Source organism: Schistocerca piceifrons, chromosome 7 (genome assembly GCF_021461385.2).
Source record: "Schistocerca piceifrons isolate TAMUIC-IGC-003096 chromosome 7, iqSchPice1.1, whole genome shotgun sequence".
Taxonomy (NCBI): domain Eukaryota; kingdom Metazoa; phylum Arthropoda; class Insecta; order Orthoptera; family Acrididae; genus Schistocerca; species Schistocerca piceifrons.
Genome location: NC_060144.1, coordinates 583,849,525 through 583,871,338, shown reverse-complemented (window position 1 = coordinate 583,871,338; position 21,814 = coordinate 583,849,525). Strand labels below are relative to the sequence as shown.

Sequence of the window (21,814 nt, the reverse complement as noted above, 5' to 3'; positions counted from 1 at the left end):
CAGCAGTTCACTGTCGTCGCCTAGTGAAACGTTGTTGTGATGCCTCGTGTAAGGAGGAGAAATGCGTACCATCACGTTTCCGACTTCGATAAAGGTCGGATTGTAGCCTATCGCGATTGCGGTTTATCGTATCGCGACATTGCTGCTCGCGTTGGTCGAGATCCAATGACTGTTAGCAGAATATGGAATCGGTGGGTTCAGGAGGGTAGTACGGAACGCCGTGCTGGATCCCAACGGCCTCGTATCACTAGGAGTCGAGATGACAGGTATCTTATCCTCGTGGCTGTAACGGATCGTGCAACCACGTCTCGATCCCTGAGTCAACAGATGGGGACGTTTGCAAGACAACAACCATCTGCACGAACAGTTCGACGACGTTTCCAGCAGCATGGACTATCAGCTCGTAGACCATGGCTGCGGTTACCCTTTACGCTGCATCGCAGACAGGAGCGCCTGCGATGGTGTACTCAACGACGAACCTGGGTGCACGAATGGCAAAACGTCATATTTTCGGATGAATCCAGGTTCTGTTTACATCATCATGATGGTCGCATCCGTGTTTGGCGAAATTGCGGTGAACGCATTTTGGAAGCGTGTATTCGTTATCGCCATACTGGCGTATAACCCGGCGTGATGGTATGGGGTTCCATTGGTTACACGTCTCGGTCACCTCTTGTTCGCATTGATGGCACTTTGAACAGTGGACGTTACATTTCAGACGTGTTACGACCCGTGGCTCTACCCTTCATTCGATCCCTGCGAAACCCTGCATTTCAGCAGGATGATGCACGACCGCATGTTGCAGGTCCTGTAGGGGCTTTTCTGGATACAGAAAATGTTCGACTGCTGCCCTGACCAACACATTCTCCAGCTCCCTCACCAAATGAAAACGTCTGGTCAATGGTGGCCGAGCAACTGGCTCGTCACAATACGCCAGTCACTACTCTTGATGAACTGTGATATTGTGTTGAAGCTGTATGGGCAGCTGTACCTGTACACGCCATCCAAGCTGTGTTTGACTCAATGCCCAGGCGTATCAAGGCCGTTATTACGGCCAGAGGTGGTTGTTCTGGGTTCTGATTTCTCAGGATCTGTGCACCCAAATTGCGTGAAAATGTAATCACATGTCAGTTCTAGTATAATATATTTGTCCAATGAATACCCGTTTATCATCTGCATTTCTTCTTGGTGTAGCAATTTTAATGGCCAGTAGTGTAGTAAGCCACTTTTCTTCCACAGAGTGTTTAGACTTCCATTTTCCCGAGTCACGCTTAGTTCCTAATAAGCTCTTCAGATGCATATATTCCTGAAAACAAACATTTCAAACATTACTAGCTTGCACTCGTTGTTCGTGTTACGTTTAGAAAGAATCATCATATCAGTCGCTATTCAAATGGGAACTGCGCGATTCTTCCACCACGTGGCGCTGCGTAAATAGTTCCAGCTCCATCGTGCTGGAGAAGTCTTGTATTTTCTCGTATGATGCCGTTAGATCTAGTAAGGTGGTTGCATTATCGATAAAGGATACGCAACGTGCAACGCCATCTGTGAGACTACCTTGCCAACATAAACTTGTTGCCATAAATAAAACTGTGGCTTCATGTAAATGTTGTGTAACAGATGGCGTTACTTCAGTACTAGAGCCCAGCTCGTAACAGTATTTTGCAAAATCGGGACAAAATTGGATCTTGTCGAGATGTCGGGACAAGAAGGTCTATAAGAGTAATGGTTCCGACATATCAGGATGGATGGCAACCCTAGCTAGGCGGAAAACTGTCTGTGATAACTGAGTGATATGTTGCATAGCTCGAGATACAGGTTAGGATGAAATGTTACAGTCTGACTGAGAGTTGGTGAAACCAGTGAATATGACTAAAGGAAAACTAGCTGTGGTGACTGACTGACCTGTAGCGTAGCCCAGTGATCATTTTGAAAACATTGAGGGGGATTTTTGAAATGCCCCGATCCCTGACCTTGTGGTTATGCAGGAACCTGAGAGTACAATTTAAATTTTATGGAATATCCTGTTTTATGTGGCAATATTCTGCACTACACATTCCACTATGCTGCCACATAATTTCATTTACAACATGCGATGGCATTTATCAAGTACTGTTTTTTCATTGTTTCCGCCATCTTGCCTAAGTATTCTACTCATCATTCATCCATTTGTCGTAGTTGCTTCTCACCATTCACAATGAAAAAAGTTACCAACTATATGAAGCAGCGGAAAAACTGCCGACACCATAAATGCACTTATACCTGTATTTTCTGATTCCTACCTTGTATGCCCTAATCAGTGCCACCTCCCTGCCCCAAGCTCTCTTTCCCCCACTCACCAATCCTTGTCTGGTGAGCAGCACAGTAATGTGATTATTGTGTCACAATATTTTGGTAATGGTGCCATTAGTATAACGTGTTCTCAGATGAATTTTTGTTTAAAGACCAGTAGTATTGATTTCAATGGCTATGTAATAGTGGTTTGTATTTGACTAAGTAATATCTTTCTTTCTTTTTTTCTTTTTTTTAATAATATTTCAGCCAAGGCATTCACCAAAACTCCTAAATGTTCTGCGTCAGATGCCTCAAAGGAATGGGCCAGATGTGTTCTTCAGTTTCCCTGGCCGAAAAGGCTCTGTGAGTATTCATACATACATACATAAAACAATTTCAGAAAATCTTGAGAGTCGTAAAATGTATTCACATATGTCATACTTATTATAAAACACACAGATGGTTGCAACAACAAATATTTATTTATCTGCTGATACATATTACTGCAGGTTGCCATAGCTATTTTGTAAGTGTGTGGTAATGAAAATTGAAGACTAGACATAACAATAAAAAGTGCAAAATGAGTACAGACAACCACTCACCAGCCATTGGATGTAGCATGGCAGTGAACCAGAGTTAAAAGATTGTAAAGTCACTTTGGCTTTTGAGCTCTAGCTCATTTTCTACTATTCTTGTCTTGTGACAGCCAGAGCGAGAGCACCAGCAGCAGCGAGTACTGTTTGTATAAAGCGTTTATTTTGCATTTTGTTTACGACCATCCACTAAGGAAGGGATTCTATTTGTGTTTATCTGCTCTGCATAGTAACTAACAGTTCTTGATAAAACTTTACGTAGTTTTCGTGTTAGATTTCTTAGTGTTTTCTTGATCGTTTAGAACAGAAAGCGCCCTAAAACCGTCTTTTGTTTGTTTCGCGGCCGTTAGCCACTAGTCACTTGAATCAGCAGTTGTCTTGTGACAGCCAGAGCGAGAGCACCAGCAGCAGCGAGTACTGTTTGTATAAAGCGTTTTTGTACTTATTTGCTGCGCTTAGCTTTTAAATAGTTTTTCTGGGAAAACCTAGCGTAGTTTTCGCGTCTCGTATTTCAGTGAGTGTTTCTTGATTATCAGAGTAGCTCATCAGAAGATTATCTTGGGAATTTGTCACCGTATAGAGTAGGGTAAACATAGTCATGTGTAGGGACTGTGGTTGTTGTGAGCGGACGCAAGGAGAATTGGCCACTCTTCGGGGGCAGGTGGAGGCTTTGTCTGTTAGGCTCATCGAGCTCGAGGCGCAGGCGTCGGCTCGTAGTGGCGTTGGGGCAACTGTGGTGAGACCTATGCCTACTTCGGTGGCCTTGGAATCACATGGAACCCCTGATGTCGCTGCGTCTTCCGGCAGTGAGCATCTTACCGGTCAGCCATCACTCCAGGGTGAATGGCGGACAGTGGTGGGCTCGCGCGTGCCTGGCCGAAAGGCGAAGGTGGGATCTGGCCGCGTGGCAGCTGCCTTACCCCTTTCCAACAGGTACGGGGTGCTTCCTAGTGGTGATGACATCGTTTCCGAGCCACCACAGGATGCCTCGCCTGTTGGGCCAGTGGCCGATTCTCCGGCAAGGTCCCGACAGTCACAGAGGGCGGGCCTATTAGTTATAGGGAGCTCCAACGTTAGGCGGGTTATGGAGCCCCTCAGGAAAATAGCGGGTAGGTCGGGGAAGAATGCCAGTGTGCACTCGGTGTGCTTGCCGGGGGGTCTCGTCCGTAATGTGGAGGAGGCCCTTCCGGCAGCTATTGAACGCACTGGGTGTGACCGGCTGCAGATAGTAGCACATGTCGGAACGAATGACGCCTGCCGCTTGGGTTCTGAGGCCATCCTTGGTTCCTTCCGGCGGCTGGCTGATTTGGTGAAGACAACCAGCATCGCACGCGGAGTGCAAGCTGAGCTTAATATCTGCAGCATAGTGCCCAGAGTCGATCGCGGTCCTCTGGTTTGGAGCCGTGTGGAGGGTCTAAACCAGAGGCTCAGACGACTCTGCGACTATAATGGTTGCAAATTCATCGACCTCCGTTATTGGGTGGAGAACTGTAGGGCCCCCCTAGACAGGTCAGGCGTGCACTACACACCGGAAGCAGCTACTAGGGTAGCAGAGTACGTGTGGCGTGCACACGGGGGTTTTTTAGGTTAGAGGGACCCCCCCTTGGGCGAAACGATAAAATACCTGACGGCTTACCAGAGAGGACATTATCATCGTTGATAAAGAACGTCCGTCCTCAGAGACCAAAAACAGGAAAAGTTAACGTAATATTGGTAAACTGCAGGAGTATCCAGGGCAAGGTTCCTGAATTAGTATCTCTTATTGAAGGAAATAGTGCGCATATAGTATTAGGAACGGAAAGTTGGTTAAAACCGGAAGTGAACAGTAACGAAATCCTAGACACAGAATGGAATATATACCGCAAGGATAAGATAAACGCCAATGGTGGAGGAGTATTTATAGCAGTAAAGAATTCAATAATATCCAGTGAAGTTATTAGCGAATGCGAATGTGAAATAATCTGGGTTAAGTTAAGTATCAAAGGTGGGTCAGATATGATAGTCGGATGCTTCTATAGACCACCTGCATCAGCAACCGTAGTAGTTGAGCGCCTCAGAGAGAACCTGCAGAACGTCGTGAAGAAGTTTCGTGATCATACTATTGTAATAGGGGGAGACTTCAATCTACCAGGTATAGAATGGGATAGTCACACAATCAGAACTGGAGCCAGGGACAGAGACTCTTGTGACATTATCCTGACTGCCTTGTCCGAGAATTACTTCGAGCAGATAGTTAGAGAACCAACTCGTGAAGCAAACGTTTTAGACCTCATAGCAACAAATAGACCGGAACTTTTCGACTCCGTGAATGTAGAAGAGGGTATCAGTGATCATAAGTCAGTGGTTGCATCAATGACTACAAGTGTAATAAGAAATGCCAAGAAAGGAAGGAAAATATATTTGCTTAACAAGAGTGATAGGGCACAAATCGCAGAATATCTGAGCGACCACCATCAAACGTTCATTTCTGAGGAAGAGGATGTGGAACAAAAATGCAAAAAATTCAGAAACGATCGTCCAGTACGTCTTAGATAAGTTCGTACCGACTAAGGTCCAAAGCGAGGGGAAAGATCCACCGTGGTATAACAATCATGTACGAAAGGTACTACGGAAACAAAGAAAGCTTCATCATAGGTTTAAGAGTAGTCGAATCATAGCTGATAAGGAAAAGCTGAACGAAGCGAAAAAGAGCGTAAAGAGAGCAATGAGAGAAGCATTCAACGAATTCGAACATAAAACATTGGCAAACAATCTAAACAAGAACCCTAAAAAGTTTTGGTCATATGTAAAATCGGTAAGCGGATCTAAATCCCCTATTCAGTCACTCGTTGACCACGATGGCACCGAAACAGAGGACGACCGAAGAAAGGCAGAAATACTGAATTCAGTGTTCCGAAACTGTTTCACTGCGGAAAATCGTAACACGGTCCCTGACTTCAGCCGTCGCACGGACGCCAAAATGGAAAATATTGAAATAAACGATATCGGAATTGAAAAACAACTGCTATCACTTAGTAGCGGAAAAGCATCCGGACCAGACGAGATACCCTTAAGATTCTACAGTGATTATGCTAAAGAACTTGCCCACTTTCTATCAGCAATTTATCGTAGATCGCTGGAAGAACGTAAAGTACCTAGCGACTGGAAGAAAGCGCAGGTCGTTCCCATTTTCAAGAAGGGTCATAAATCAGATGCGAATAATTATAGGCCTATTTCGCTTACGTCAATCTGTTGTAGAATAATGGAACATGTTTTGTGTTCTCGTATTATGACGTTCTTAGATAATACAAATCTCCTTCATCATAACCAACATGGATTCCGCAAACAGAGATCATGTGAAACTCAGCTCGCCCTATTTGCCCAAGAAATTCACAGTGCCGTAGACACTGGCGAGCAGATTGATGCCGTATTCCTGGACTTCAGGAAGGCATTTGATACGGTTCCGCACTTACGTTTAGTGAAAAATATACGAGCTTACGGAATATCGGACCAGGTTTGTGATTGGATTCAGGAGTTCCTAGAAGAAAGAACACAACATTTCATTCTTAACGGTTCAAAATCTGCAGATGTAGAGGTAATTTCGGGAGTACCGCAGGGAAGCGTGATAGGACCTTTATTGTTTACAATATACATAAATGACTTAGTTGACAACATCGGTAGCTCCGTGAGGCTATTTGCAGATGACACGGTTGTCTACAAGAAAGTAGCAACATCAGAAGACTCGTACGTACTCCAGGAGGACCTGCAGAGGATTAATGCATGGTGCGACAGCTGGCAGCTTTCCCTAAACGTAGATAAATGTAATATAATGCGCATACATAGGGGCAGAAATCCATTCCAGTACGATTATGCCATAGGTGGTAAATCATTGGAAGCGATAACGACCGTAAAATACTTAGGAGTTACTATCCGGAGCGATCTGAAGTGGAATGATCACATAAAACAAATAGTGGGAAAAGCAGGCGCCAGGTTGAGATTCATAGGAAGAATTCTAAGAAAATGTGACTCATCGACGAAAGAAGTAGCTTACAAAACGCTTGTTCGTCCGATTCTTGAGTATTGCTCATCAGTGTGGGACCCTTACCAGGTTGGATTAATAGAAGAGATAGACATGATCCAGTGAAAAGCAGCGCGATTCGTCATGGGGACATTTAGTCAGCGCGAGAGCGTTACGGAGATGCTGAACAAGCTCCAGTGGCGGACACTTCAAGAAAGGCGTTACGCAATACGGAGAGGTTTATTATCGAAATTACGAGAGAGCACATGCCGGGAAGAGATGGGCAACATATTACTACCGCCCACATATATCTCGCGTAATGATCACAACGAAAAGATCCGAGAAATTAGAGCAAATACGGAGACTTACAAGCAGTTGTTCTTCCCACGCACAATTCGTGAATGGAACAGGGAAGGGGGGATCAGATAGTGGTACAATAAGTACCCTCCGCCACACACCGTAAGGTGGCTCGCGGAGTATAGATGTAGATGTAGATGTCTAACTCTCTCTCTCTCTCTCTCTCTCTCTCTCACTCTCTCTCTCTCATTCACTCACACACACACACACACACACACACACACACACACACACACTCACTCACTCACTCACTTTTCTCTCTGTCAACAACAGTAATACACTTGAGTTATATGATACAGTTTACTTTGTAAGAAATGGTATAGTAACACATAATATATTTTTTTTTCCTTTTTCAGGCCATCGTTTTGCCTCCCCTTGCAAGGTGGCCGTATGAAAATGGTTTTACTTTCACAACCTGGTTCCGTTTAGATCCCATTAACTCTGTAAATATTGAGAGGGAAAAGCCATATTTGTACTGGTATGTCTTTACTTTTTCACATTTTACATTAAACTACAATTTGCCCTTCTTCTTTCTTTTATTTTACTATCTCTAAATACTGAAACTATTGTAATTTTTTTTACATAAATTTACTTTTTATGCCAATAAACTGTAGGCTTTTGCTTTTCATCAAACTTGTTAATAAAAAGAAAAATGATTTCATTGAAGAAAGGTCACACTAAATATTTTCTGAGTGTTTGCAAGAACTTAAAACAGTGTGTTAGTCCTAGACCTGTGGCAGAAAGGTTGTCATGTAATACAATCTGCAGGTAGATTATGTAATTTGTTTTGTTGTTGTCCACTTCAATTGTTTTAAGTTATAGTGCCTATAAAATTTCAACACTGTCAAAACATAAACTTAATTGTTATCTTACATTTTGTGACCTATGTAGGTTGACAGAGCTGAGTCACACTAATATGTCCCAAGTACTTTTTTATTTTTTATTTGTGTGTGTGTGTGTTTATTTTTCTGACATGTTCCACTTGTTTGAGAATCTCCTAACTGCTGATCTGTTCAACAAACATTGTATTTAATCTAATAACTGAACAGTTCTTTAATATGAATGTTGATCAGTAGGTGAAACTGTTGTGCTATGTCCAGGATGTCAATTATTAGATCAGATGTACTGTTTATTCCATAGACATAAAGTGAGGAGATACTCCAGGATACATACACTGGAAAGAGAGAAAGGGGTGAAAAAGTAATTGGTTGGTTAATTCAGAGATCAGGATGAGAATCATTATCAACAATTACATATTACAAAGAATGAACTTAAATAAGATGAAATGACCAAATATTTTCAGGATAAAGTGGTAGATTCAATGTTGCTATAAGACATTATATATAAGGGCCATTCAAATGAAACCCGTTCACTAGTGTAAAGTAATGGTAACGATTTTACTAACTCAAAAAATGTAGTTATGTACAGTACATATACACAAAAATAGTCACCAAAACTGTTGGCACATTTGTCCCATTTCGACACTAACCGGTTGATTCTTTCCTTGAAGAAACTAGTAGGCTGCTGTCGTATCCTGACCTGGACCCAGTCTCACACTTCATCGTCTGTTGTGAATTGATGTCCGCGAATAGCTTATTTTAGCGGTTCAAACACTTGAAAGTCACACTGTGAAAGGTCACAACTGTACAGTGGATGTTCCAGCATTTTACAGTGAAACTGCTTCAATGTCGCCTTCATCACATTGGCAGTGTGTGGGCAGGCATTATCGTGGGAGGATAATGCCATTGCACAACATTCCTTGGCGTTTCGACTTGATGGCTGGTCTAAGATTCTGTAAATTGGTTTGATAACACTGGGCATTGATGGTGGTTCCGCTTTCCGGGAATCGACAAGCAGTGGGCCCTTTTGGTCAATTAGTAGAACTGGTGTGCACAGCCTTTCTTTGGAGGTGGTGAAGCCGCATGTTTCCACTGCTTGCTCTGACATTTGTTTTCTGGTTCAAAATGGTGACACCATGTTTCGTCGCCTGTGACAATACGCAACAGAAAGCTGTGTTCCTCCTTATTAGAACATTGCAGATAACTCAAAGACAGTGCCATTCGAGTACTGTGCTGTGAGGCGGTCACTTGGTGGGAAACCCACAGTGCAAAGATTTTTTTTAAAGGTCAAGTGTTGATGCATTGTGGTGTGGGTGGTGTCCGTGCGAATACCCAGTAACCGATGGATCTCGACCATGGTGATCCTGTGGTTGTCCAAGACTAGAGCATTCACTTCCGCAACCATTTCCGGTGTGATGACAGTATGAGCCTGTCCATGACGATTATCGTCTTCCAGTGATTCGCGCCTCTCAAGGAATCATTTGCGCCACTGCACGACACTTTCAACAATGCTGACTGTACTTACCGTGGACAGCCTTAATCTGTCAATACATTTCACAGCCTCCTACTCCCTCCGCCGCCAAAAATTGAATTCCTCCTTGTTCTTTCATATGTGACTGCATGTTCGGTAGCGGACAATAACTTCTGTGACCACCTTCTCTTCAGTGTGAAACCACACTCGTGCTATGCAACATCAAACAGTGTGCACACGTCAGTCTCTCTACCAATAGATGGCACAACCATACCCGCAGTTACGTGGTGTCACCTTATGTGCAAGGCAAAAGTAGACACACTGAGCAGATTTCATTTGAATACTGTTATAAGTCTGGCATGTGATCTGAATTTGAAGACAAGTGATTCCACATAATGAATACTGTGATTATTTTCACTTTCTTTGTGTATCAATTGTCTATAAAGTCCTTGAATTATACATCAAAGATTAATTGGAAAATGAAATCTGTTGTTATCTCCCACTGTCTTAAGAGAGATTCACATTATTGTATCTCTGAGAACTTCACAGAAAGGTAAAGAGCATTTTTAGGTGAAATAATATATGTTAAATGCTGTCAGTTTGTATGTTTGTTCTGAAAGACTGTGGCAATACTAGAGTATTTAATCAGATTACCTTTTTCCCCTATACTGTTATCTGCTTTAAAATATCTGTTCTTTTTTTTTATGCATCACTGATCTTTAAAAAACGTAATAATGTGGAAACTAGTTGAGGTACCTTTCATGCTGCAGCAACAGTTGCAAGGAAATTATGGTGTTGCTGTTTGAATGTTACAGACTGTAACAATAACAAAACTGATATGTGGTTAAAGAGAAACTTTACTATGCAATAACTGGTTCATACGTCCCCTTCTGCTCTGTGGATTTTCCACTAATAGTGGTTTATTATTGAAAAAAATAAACTTTCTCCTTATTTCCATTGCCTTTTAGTTTCAAAACAAGCAAGGGAGTTGGATACTCGGCACATTTTGTTGGAAACTGTTTAGTGCTGACGTCTATGAAGGTGAAAGGGAAAGGTTTCCAGCACTGTGTAAAATATGAGTTTCAACCTAGAAAGGTAAGTCCAGTTCCATGTACATTTTATATTGTAGAAATACTGCTTAAAATTTTTAGTAATGAAGCTTTTTTGCCGTTCACAGTGGTATATGATTGCTATTGTGTATATATACAATAGATGGACAAAAAGTGAAATAAAATGCCTTGTTAATGGACAGTTAGCTTCCAGTACAGAGATGGCGTGGTTTGTTTCAACAAATGATGTAAGTTTCATTTTCTCTTGTTGCATCGGTACAAGTGTACAGATTTAATGTGTGTGTGTGTGTGTAGTTTATCAGAAATTTTATTTTTTTCTTACAGCCATTTGACAAGTGTTATATTGGTGCTACTCCAGAACTGGATGAAGAAAGAGTCTTTTGTGGCCAGATGTCAGCAATTTATCTGTTTAGTGAAGCATTAACGACACATCAGATATGTGCTATGCACAGACTTGGCCCTGGCTACAAAGTGAGTGCATCAATTTATTCTATCTTTTGTAATTTTCTAGTTGTATGTTAAGCAAATAGCATTCATTAGCAAATTGACAGTTTACTTAATTTTTTGAATGGGTGTTATTTTTTGTTACTATTAGAATATTGCATATGATATTGCATTTTAAAATTTATTAGACCAACAGTTGTATTTTCATTTAGTGGCACTTCATAGATATTTCATTAATTTAATGTGTTATTTGGTTAAATGTTATATATTTTAAAGAGAACTGTAACTCTAATATGCTTTTTAAATAAAATGTTGCTACTCTGTTAGTCAGTGTTGTATTTTTTTGCCAGTAACTTTACAATAAAGTGAGAAATATTTCTCTGTCTTGTGTATTTTATTCTTGTGGACAGTTGTTACTCATGAGAATAGCCTCTTTTTACTATGGCACATAAATATCACCTCACAGTGAATATCTCAGAGCATGCATATGTTTGAGACCTTCTAAAAGTCTGTTCAGTGTTTTGTAACTTCATGTATATGTAACAACAGACAGGAAAGACCGTATGTGAGGTTGTAAGATTTCAGAATTCTAAAGACAGCTGTTGCCAAATTGAACGGAGCACAGTTACATCTAATGTATTTGTGGTATTTTGGGGCGACTGTGACCCATACCCCTTACCATCTCTTCATACTTGCAAAGAAGTCTTTGTAATTCTGGCATTAGAAATAAATGATAATTATCATTGCACTTATCATTGTAATTTGTTACAAACTATGTAGTAATGAGGTAATTTTTATAATGTTGTTGAATTTTCTGCTATCTTTTGTGTCTGTGGCTGTTGGTATAAAAGACCTTTGAATACTCTAATGAAGTTATCATACTTTCCTCTCTTTGATACTTGGATGAAAGTAATAGAATTGGTAACTAAATATTTTAAACTTTTTAATTGGGCTTTCTTAATTGACACTTTGGAGCTAGGCATGGTTTTTTTTAAACAGTAAATGTTATTCTTTCACTTTTTATCAAGTAAGGCTTATTTAAAGACTATGCCAAACAAAATGACACAGTGGCAAACGCTCTGTTCTTCTATTCACAATGACCAGGACTGAAATCCTGGTTTGCTCACTCACATTTGAGATTTCAGTTGTTTACATAAATCAGTAAATACAAATCTGGAAAGGTTCCTTTGAAAATGACATTTCCATTGAAATCATTTCTCAATAAGAGCTTCTGTTCTGCCCTTAACAATTATGTTTTCAATAGTGCATTAAATCATGATGATCCTTACTTACTTGTAAAACCCATGTATCATCTGAATGAATTAACTTTCTCATTAACCTCAAGAACCAAGGTAGTTCAGTATTGAAACATATGTAAAAGAAGTACAGTTAAAAAATCATTACATGGCCATTGTGAAATCCATGATTAAAAAAAAAAATTACTCAAGAGAATGTCCTGTTGTGCAACTGAAATGCTTTATTAGTTACACTCCATTGATGTTGTGTTAAAATTTTGTCACTGGCTTCTCTCTATTGCCCTAACACTATCTTACTTACGTAAATATTTGTTCACTATGAAAGGATGACTGAGAATTTTGGTTGACACGTTTTAATCTTTATACAGGTTCGCATGTTTTATATACAGTTACAGATAAGTAAAAGTTTCCAGTTGCTTTTCCTCAAGACTGTAGCTTTTTCTGTTTTCTGATTATCATACACTTGATTTCATTTTTTATTAATTTTTTTTCATTGATAAGCATAGAAAATTATTTTCTCTGCATACATTTTTTCTCATGTGCTCTTGCTTTTATGATTTTCAACACTTGTTGGAAATAGCTTTTTTGATAAAAGTGTTTCCATTTTTGTTTTGCGCGTCAGAACCCGTGCTTTGTCCATTTATGAAGAAAGAAACTATTTACCAGTGTACTGAAATGTGGTGCTAGTCTCATTAATCATTAATTTCAATATATAATGCTATTATACCTACATCTACATACATATTCTGCAAGCCACTATATGGTGTATGGCAAAGGGTACCACGTACCACTGCTATCATATCCTTTCCTATTCCACTCACAAATGGAGTGAGGGAAAAACTACTATCTGTATGCCTCCTATGAATCCTAATTTCTCTTATGTTGTCTTTGCAGTTCTTATGTGAAATGTACATTGGCAGCTGTAGAACTTTTCTGTGGTCAGCTGCAAGTGCCTATTCTCTAAATTTTCTAAACTGTGTTAAGCAGCAAAACCACTATACTGTATTCAAAAATTACAGGATTGTTTTTTCTAGTTGTTTACAATAACTTACAGTTTTCTACATTTAGTGCAAGTGTCATTCTTAAAATTAAATAGAAACACTGTTGAAGTCTTCTTGTATCCTTCTACAGTCACTGTATACTACAGCATATGCCATTATTGGGGACAATGAATGGGCAATGTTCAAGCTTGTGTTCTCCTTGAATGAAGTTGTTTATCAAAATTTGCAGCATTGGTAGGTTGGATAGTATTAAATAATTCTCTGAGGCAGAACATGCCAGTTCAGTACCTCAAAGCATAAATTCGCCACCATCTACTCACTGTCAAAGAATGCGAGCTATTTTAAGATGATCAAGCCAAGATCACCAACAAGTAAATACATCCAGAAATATTACTACACCCTCACAGTTCGCTGAAATGGGCATCAAAATGCAACTCAGTTTCTGCGAACACTACAAAGATCTAACATCGTGGGTTTCAAGATGTCGGGAAGAGGAATTTGTAGGTGGCAGCACAACATATACGACTTAGTCTGATCCTCTAATCAGTTGCAGTTGAATGTCAAGATTGAAGACTTTTTGTTCCCAACTGGAGAAAATATGTAGCAGCTGCACATATGTATGGAGCACTACTGAGCATAGTGGTGATAGGCTAATGGTATAGTAGTTAGCAACATTGACAGACATGGAGATACAGAGGCCATTCATCTTTTTAATTAGTGATACCAGTAATACATCCTCCCCCCATGAACCATGGACCTTGCCGTTGGTGGGGAGGCTTGCATGCCTCAGCGATACAGATGGCCGTAACGTAGGTGCAACCACAACGGAGGGGTATCTGTTGAGAGGCCAGACAAACATGTGGTTCCTGAAGAGGGGCAGCAGCCTTTTCAGTAGTTGCAGGGGCAACAGTCTGGATGATTGACTGATCTGGCCTTGTAACATTAACCAAAACGGCCTTGCTGTGCTGGTACTGCGAACGGCTGAAAGCAAGGGGAAACTACAGCCGTAATTTTTCCCGAGGACATGCAGCTTTACTGTATGATTAAATGATGATGGCGTCCTCTTGGGTAAAATATTCCGGAGGTAAAATAGTCCCCCATTCGGATCTCCGAGCGTGGACTACTCAAGAGGACGTCGTTATCAGGAGAAAGAAAACTGGCATTCTACGGATCAGAGCGTGGAATGTCAGATCCCATAATCGGGCAGGTAGGTTAGAAAATTTAAAAAGAGAAATGGATAGGTTAAAGTTAGATATAGTGGGAATTAGTGAAGTTCGGTGGCAGGAGGAACAAGACTTTTGGTCAGGTGATTATAGGGTTATAAATACAAAATCAAATAGGGGTAATGCAGGAGTAGGTTTAATAATGAATAAAAAAATAGGAGTGCGGGTAAGCTACTACAAACAGCATAGTGAACGCATTATTGTGGCCAAGATAGACACAAAGCCCATGCCTACTACAGTAGTACAAGTTTATATGCCAACTAGCTCTGCAGATGATGAAGAAATTGATGAAATGTATGATGAGATAAAAGAAATTATTCAGGTAGTGAAGGGAGACGAAAATTTAATAGTCATGGGTGACTGGAATTCGTCAGTAGGAAAAGGGAGAGAAGGAAACATAGTAGGTGAATATGGATTGGGGGGAAGAAATGAAAGAGGAAGCCGCCTTGTAGAATTTTGCACAGAGCATAACTTAATCATAGCTAACACTTGGTTCAAGAATCATGAAAGAAGGTTGTATACCTGGAAGAATCCTGGAGATACTAAAAGGTATCAGATAGATTACATAATGGTAAGACAGAGATTTAGGAACCAGGTTTTAAATTGTAAGACATTTCCAGGGGCAGATGTGGATTCTGACCACAATCTATTGATTATGAACTGCAGATTGAAACTGAAGAAAGTGCAAAAAGGCGGGAATTTAAGGAGATGGGACCTGGATAAATTGAAAGAACCAGAGGTTGTAGAGTGTTTCAGGGAGAGCATAAGGGAACAATTGACAGGAATGAGGGAAAGAAATACAGCAGAAGAAGAATGGGTAGCTCTGAGGGATGAAGTAGTGAAGGCAGCAGAGGATCAAGTAGGTAAAAAGACGAGGGCTAATAGAAATCCTTGGGTAACAGAAGAAATACTGAATTTAATTGATGAAAGGAGAAAATATAAAAGTGCAGTAAATGAAGCAGGCAAAAAGGAATACAAACGTCTCAGAAATGAGATCGACAGGAAGCAGGGATGGCTAGAGGACAAATGTAAGGATGTAGAGGCTTGTCTCACTAGGGGTAAGATAGATATTGCCTACAGGAAAATTAAAGAGACCTTTGGAGAGAAGAGAACCACTTGTATGAATATCAAGAGCTCAGATGGCAACCCAGTTCTAAGCAAAGAAGGGAAGGCAGAAAGGTGGAAGGAGTATATAGAGGGTTTATACAAGGGCGATGTACTTGAGGACAATATTATGGAAATGGAAGAGGATGTAGATGAAGATGAAATGGGAGATACGATACTGCGTGAAGAGTTTGACAGAGCACTGAAAGACCTGAGTCGAAACAAGGCCCCGGGAGTAGACAACATTCCATTAGAACTACTGATGGCCTTGGGAGAGCCACTCATGACAAAACTCTACCATCTGGTGAGCAAGATGTATGAGACAGGCGAAATACCCACAGACTTCAAGAAGAATATAATAATTCCAATCCCAAAGAAAGCAGGTGTTGACAGATGTGAAAATTACCGAACTATCACTTTAATAAGTCACAGCTGCAAAATACTAACGCGAATTCTTTACAGACAAATGGAAAAACTGGTAGAAGCGGACCTCGGGGAAGATCAGTTTGGATTCCGTAGAAATGTTGGAACACGTGAGGCAATACTAACCTTACGACTTATCTTAGAAGAAAGATTGAGAAAAGGCAAACCTACGTTTCTAGCATTTGTAGACTTAGAGAAAGCTTTTGACAACGTTAACTGGAATACTCTCTTTCAAATTATGAAGGTGGCAGGGGTAAAATATAGGGAGCGAAAGGCTATTTACAATTTGTACAGAAACCAGATGGCAGTTTGAGTCGAGGGGCATGAAAGGGAAGCAGTGGTTGGGAAAGGAGTGAGACAGGGTTGTAGCCTCTCCCCGATGTTATTCAATCTGTATATTGAGCAAGCAGTAAAGGAAACAAAAGAAAAATTCGGAGTAGGTATTAAAATTCATGGAGAAGAAATAAAAACTTTGAGGTTCGCCGATGACATTGTAATTCTGTCAGAGACAGCAAAGGACTTGGACGAGCAGTTGAACGGAATGGACAGTGTCTTGAAAGGAGGATATAAGATGAACATCAACAAAAGCAAAACGAGTGTAATGGAATGTTGTCAAATTAAATCAGGTGATGCTGAGGGGATTAGATTTGGAAATGAGACACTTAAAATAGTAAAGGAGTTTTGCTATTTAGGGAGTAAAATAACTGATGATGGTCAAAGTAGAGAGGATATAAAATGTAGACTGGCAATGGCAAGGAAATCGTTTCTGAAGAAGAGAAATTTGTTAACATCGAGTATAGATTTAAGTGTCAGGAAGTCGCTTATGAAAGTATTTGTATGGAGTGTAGCCATGTATGGAAGTGAAACATGGACGATAACCAGTTTGGACAAGAAGAGAATAGAAGCTTTCGAAATGTGGTGCTACAGAAGAATGCTGAAGATAAGGTGGGTAGATCACGTAACTAATGAGGAGGTATTGAATAGGATTGGGGAGAAGAGAAGTTTGTGGCACAACTTGACTAGAAGAAGGGATCGGTTGGTAGGACATGTTTTGAGGCATCAAGGGATCACAAATTTAGCATTGGAGGGCAGTGTGGAGGGTAAAAATCGTAGAGGGAGACCAAGAGATCAATACACTAAGCAGATTCAGAACGATGTAGGTTGCAGTAGGTACTGGGAGATGAAGAAGCTTGCACAGGATAGAGTAGCATGGAGAGCTGCATCAAACCAGTCTCAGGACTGAAGACCACAACAACAACAACAACAACAGTAATACATCCAGTACCCTTCTGTTCTGTTGTAAGCACTCAGTGTTTTTGATTGCTGTTGTCACTTATGGACAGCAATGGTCTTCTCCTTAGTAATCATTTGGTGGACAGCATGCCACAAAGTGTAGATATCATTTGAATGAAGTGTCTAGTGCGCTTTGTGGCTTTGAATTCTTTTGGACATCTGTTGGATTTTCTTGGGCAATATGTTTTAACTTTTGCCAGCACCTAGCGTGTCTTTTCCAGAGCTGGAGATTGCTTTTATTTATGAGTGGTAAAATTCCCAAAATACTTCATTATTATCCCTGAATGTGTGCTATACAGATGCAGTGATCACACACTTTATTAGTTGGCAGCGATGAAAAAATTGTACTATCATATCATAACTTACACACACAAGACCTACAAAACATGTCTATCATTATATTTCAGGTGTATGTATTCCATCTGAAAGTATATTCTCTCTTGACTGATTGTAGAGTGAATTACAAGCCTACACAACTGCAAAATCGTTATAAGTTTTGTGTCTACATCTACATCTACATCCATACTCCGCAAGCCACCTGACAGTGTGTGGCGGAGGGTACCTTGAGTACCTCTTATCGGTTCTCCCTTCTATTCCAGTCTCGTATTGTTCCCGGAAAGGAGGATTGTCGGTATGCTTCTGTGTGGGCTCTAATCTCTCTGATTTTATCCTCTTGGTCTCTTCGTGAGATAGACGTAGGAGGGAGCAATATACTGCTTGACTCTTCGGTGAAGGTATGTTCTCGAAACTTTAACAAAAGCCCGTACCGAGCTACTGAGCGTCTCTCCTGGAGAGTCTTCCACTGGAGTTTATCTATCATCTCCGTAACGCTGTCGTGATTACTAAATGATCCTGTAACGAAGCGCGCTGCTCTCCGTTGGATCTTCTCTCTCTCTTCTATCAACCCTATCTGGTACGGATCCCACACTGCTGAGCAGTATTCAAGCAGTGGGCGAACAAGTGTACTGTAACCTACTTCCTATGTTTTCAGATTGCAATTCCTTAGGATTCTTCCAATGAATCTCAGTCTGGCATCTGCTTTACCGACGATCAACTTTATATGATCATTCCATTTTAAATCACTCCTAATGCCTACTCCCAGATAATTTATGGAATTAACTGTTTCCAGTTTCTGACCTGCTATTTTGTAGCTAAATGGTAAGGGATCTTTCTTTCTATGTATTCGCAGCACATTACACTTGTCTACATTGAGATTCAATTGCCATTACCTGCACCATACGTCAATTCGCTGACGATACTCCTGCATTTCAGTACAATTTTCCATTGTTACAACCTCTCGATATGCCACAGCATCATCTGCAAAAAGCCTCAGTGAACTTCCGATGTCATCCACAAGGTCATTTATGTATATTGTGAATGGCAATGGTCCTATGACACTCCCCTGCGGCACACCTGAAATCACTCTTACTTTGGAAGACTTCTCTCCATTGAGAATGACATGCTGCGTTCTGTTATCTAGGAACTCTTCAGTCCAATCACACAATTGGTCTGATAGTTCATATGCTCTCACTTTGTTCATTAAATGACTGTGGGGAACTGTATCGAACGCCTTGTGGAAGTCAAAAAACACGGCATCTACCTGTGAACCCATGTCTATGGCCCTCTGAGTCTCGTGGACAAATAGTGCGAGCTGGGTTTCACACGCCCGTCTTTTTCGAAACCCATGCTGATTACTACAGAGTAGATTTCTACTCTCCAGAAGAGTCATTATACTCGAACATAATACGTGTGCCAAAACTCTACAACTGATCGACGTTAGAGATATAGGTCTATAGTTATGCACATCTGTTCGACGTCCCTTCTTGAAAATGGGGATGACCTGTGCCCTTTTCCAATCCTTTGGAGCGCTACACTCTTCTAGAGACCTACGGTACACCGCTGCAAGAAGGGGGCCAAGTTCCTTCGCGTACTCTGTGTAAAATCAAACTGGTTTCCCATCAGGTCCAGTGGCCTTTCCTCTTTTGAGCGATTTTAATTGTTTCTCTATCCCTCTGTCGTCTATTTCGATATCTACCATTTTGTCATCTGTGCGACAATCTAGAGAAGGAACTCATCTGATCCCCTATACATTTTGGTCAATATTAAATCAAAATTGATGTGTAACACTGTCAAAATTTTGTAGTAATTCTTAATCGTTTATAATGGAAGACTCTTCCTATCTACATACATTTGTAGAGGTAGTTGTAAGCCTGTCAGCTACTACATGATGAGTAAATACTGATTAGTTTGCTGCAATAACATGGACATCCTACTATGTTTGGTTTTCCTGCATTTATCAAAAAGACAGATTATTCTATATTATTTCAGACTTTGTAACAACTTTCAATGGTTGTTGGATAGTGGCCAGCAAAAAATTTTTATTTATTAATTCTTGCGGTGTATGTCATTTTACGCTTGAAAAATCTTTGTTAACCTGAAAAATATATAATTATTACCATGAATGCACAATTGAAATTCGCAAGTAGCCCTTAAGGAGACCAGATTGACTTACTTTCATTGAGATTTGTTTGCATGCTTAGTATTGGATGTGTGCTTTTTCAGTAAAATGTGATACAACTTGAGCCTTCTGCCTCTCTTAGAGGTAGACAAATCAGCTATGTCACCCTAGTTTTCTTGGAGTCGTACAACCAGCTGTGATCCTACATTCTATGTTTTACAAACACAAACATATTGTTCACTTCTTGTGTTGTATGCCATATCTTGCAACAAGTATGTGGAATGCACTATCACCATTGTTTGTAACTAAAAAAAGTAAATGAGTGCTTCTCTAAGGTTTCAGAATTTGGCCAATGTTTTATTCATAATTTGCCATAAATGCATATCCTTTTTTTATTTAATGAAATTTTAGTGAACTTCTAGACATTTTTAACGTAAATGAATGTGATTGTAGAAAATGGCAGGCAGAGTGCGGTGAACATAATATGGGTGTTGTTCAATGTTACCCACCATTACTTTAATTTATTCAAATTTCTTTTTAATTTGCTGTCATTAATGTAAATACAGGTGGTTAATATTATAGTTCTTTAACAGAGGAGTAAGCATATCCTGCTTTTAAAGTAAAGGAAATAAGTACTGTGTGTTAGAAATATCATTTAATTTTTATTAGAAGTTAGTCAGTCACATACTTGTCATGTAAACTCTGTTTACTACTTTTTTTGGTTAGCTCGTTATTTCAAATAAAATCAAGGTATTGAATTTTTGTTTGTTTCTGGGGGGCTAAAATCGCATTCTCCATATAATAATAATAATAATAATAATAATAATAATAATAATAATAATCCATGTTATTTTATCCATATGTTCTACAATATGCATGATTTTCTTTTTTTCCTGTGCTGACCTGCTAACTGTAGTATTGAGTGCCAATATCAGGCAAAGTCAGTAATATTATTTTTTGTTGAAAGTTGTCAGTAATAATTGTATCAAAAGGACAAATTGAGAAAACTGTAAACTGATGAGACAGAATGACTAAGCAGTACTTACCTTCAGGAGGCAACATTATGAGTACTGTTGATAGACACACGTAATCTGTCCTACCTTATGGATAGAATTTCAACTCCAGCATCATCATAAAAGTTGCATCCCTTTCAGTCTGGGATTTAAGTGACCTACCCTTTTTTACTAACCTCCCACATTCTGTACATCTTTTCTCTCTGAGGAAGGAACGAACGATCCCTAAAACCAGAATAGATTTTTCATCTTTTACATGTGTCTGTCAGCCATACTTTGAATTTCACTTCCTGAAGATAAGTATTGCTCAAAGTCAATAATAAAGCAGTGCTGTCATGACTGCTGTCAAATAAATGAAAAAAAAGACATCTTCATATTTTTGCTAAAATCTGAGCCTTTGAACTGGTAGATAACTGTTTCAGAAGATTTATCATCATCATTGCAGTAGTTTAAACTATTTGTGTTTTAGTCATTGGTGGTTAAACTCATGTAGATGTACATTACATACCTTCATAATTTCAATAACATTGTGTTGAGGAGTTATGAAGAAATAGGGCATGCAACATTTGTGAGATTTGTCAGCTGGAGTGATATGTATGTGCCGAAGTATTAGTAGATGTACCTTGAAAGTGAGAGTAGTTGTCTATGTCCCTTGCAGTGTCAGTTTCGGTTTGACAATGAGTGCAACCTGAGCCTGCCCGACAATCACAAACGGGTGAGTGAGCCGGCCGCTGCAGCCCCCGCCCCCGCCCCCTCACGCATGCTGGACAACCACGCCTTGCTCTCTGTAAGCTTGCACATATTTGTTTGCTATTATGTGTTGACAGTTCACTTCAGAGCACTTGTCATGGGAATAGTGGAATAGTTCTCCTGTGCCCTTCACAATGGCTTGTGGCTCTGTGGTCACATAGTTGGATGACAGATTAAGTTATATGCATAAAATTATCATCTCTTGTTTAAATTTTTAGCTGTTGGTTTAATGCACACTGTATGTGATT

General features: G+C 40.1%; 1 protein-coding gene across 1 annotated transcript in view; it reads left to right on the top strand.

Moving 5' to 3' along the window:
* Nucleotides 1-21,814, top strand: part of LOC124804992 (neurobeachin) — a 1,009,542-nt gene that overhangs the window by 28,987 nt on the left and 958,741 nt on the right. The window contains exons 3-8 of the mRNA XM_047265386.1: nt 2,542-2,637; nt 7,578-7,699; nt 10,500-10,626; nt 10,709-10,828; nt 10,926-11,072; nt 21,475-21,603. Coding sequence (XP_047121342.1) covers nt 2,542-2,637; nt 7,578-7,699; nt 10,500-10,626; nt 10,709-10,828; nt 10,926-11,072; nt 21,475-21,603 — 741 coding nt within the window. The remainder of the gene's footprint in view (nt 1-2,541; nt 2,638-7,577; nt 7,700-10,499; nt 10,627-10,708; nt 10,829-10,925; nt 11,073-21,474; nt 21,604-21,814) is intronic.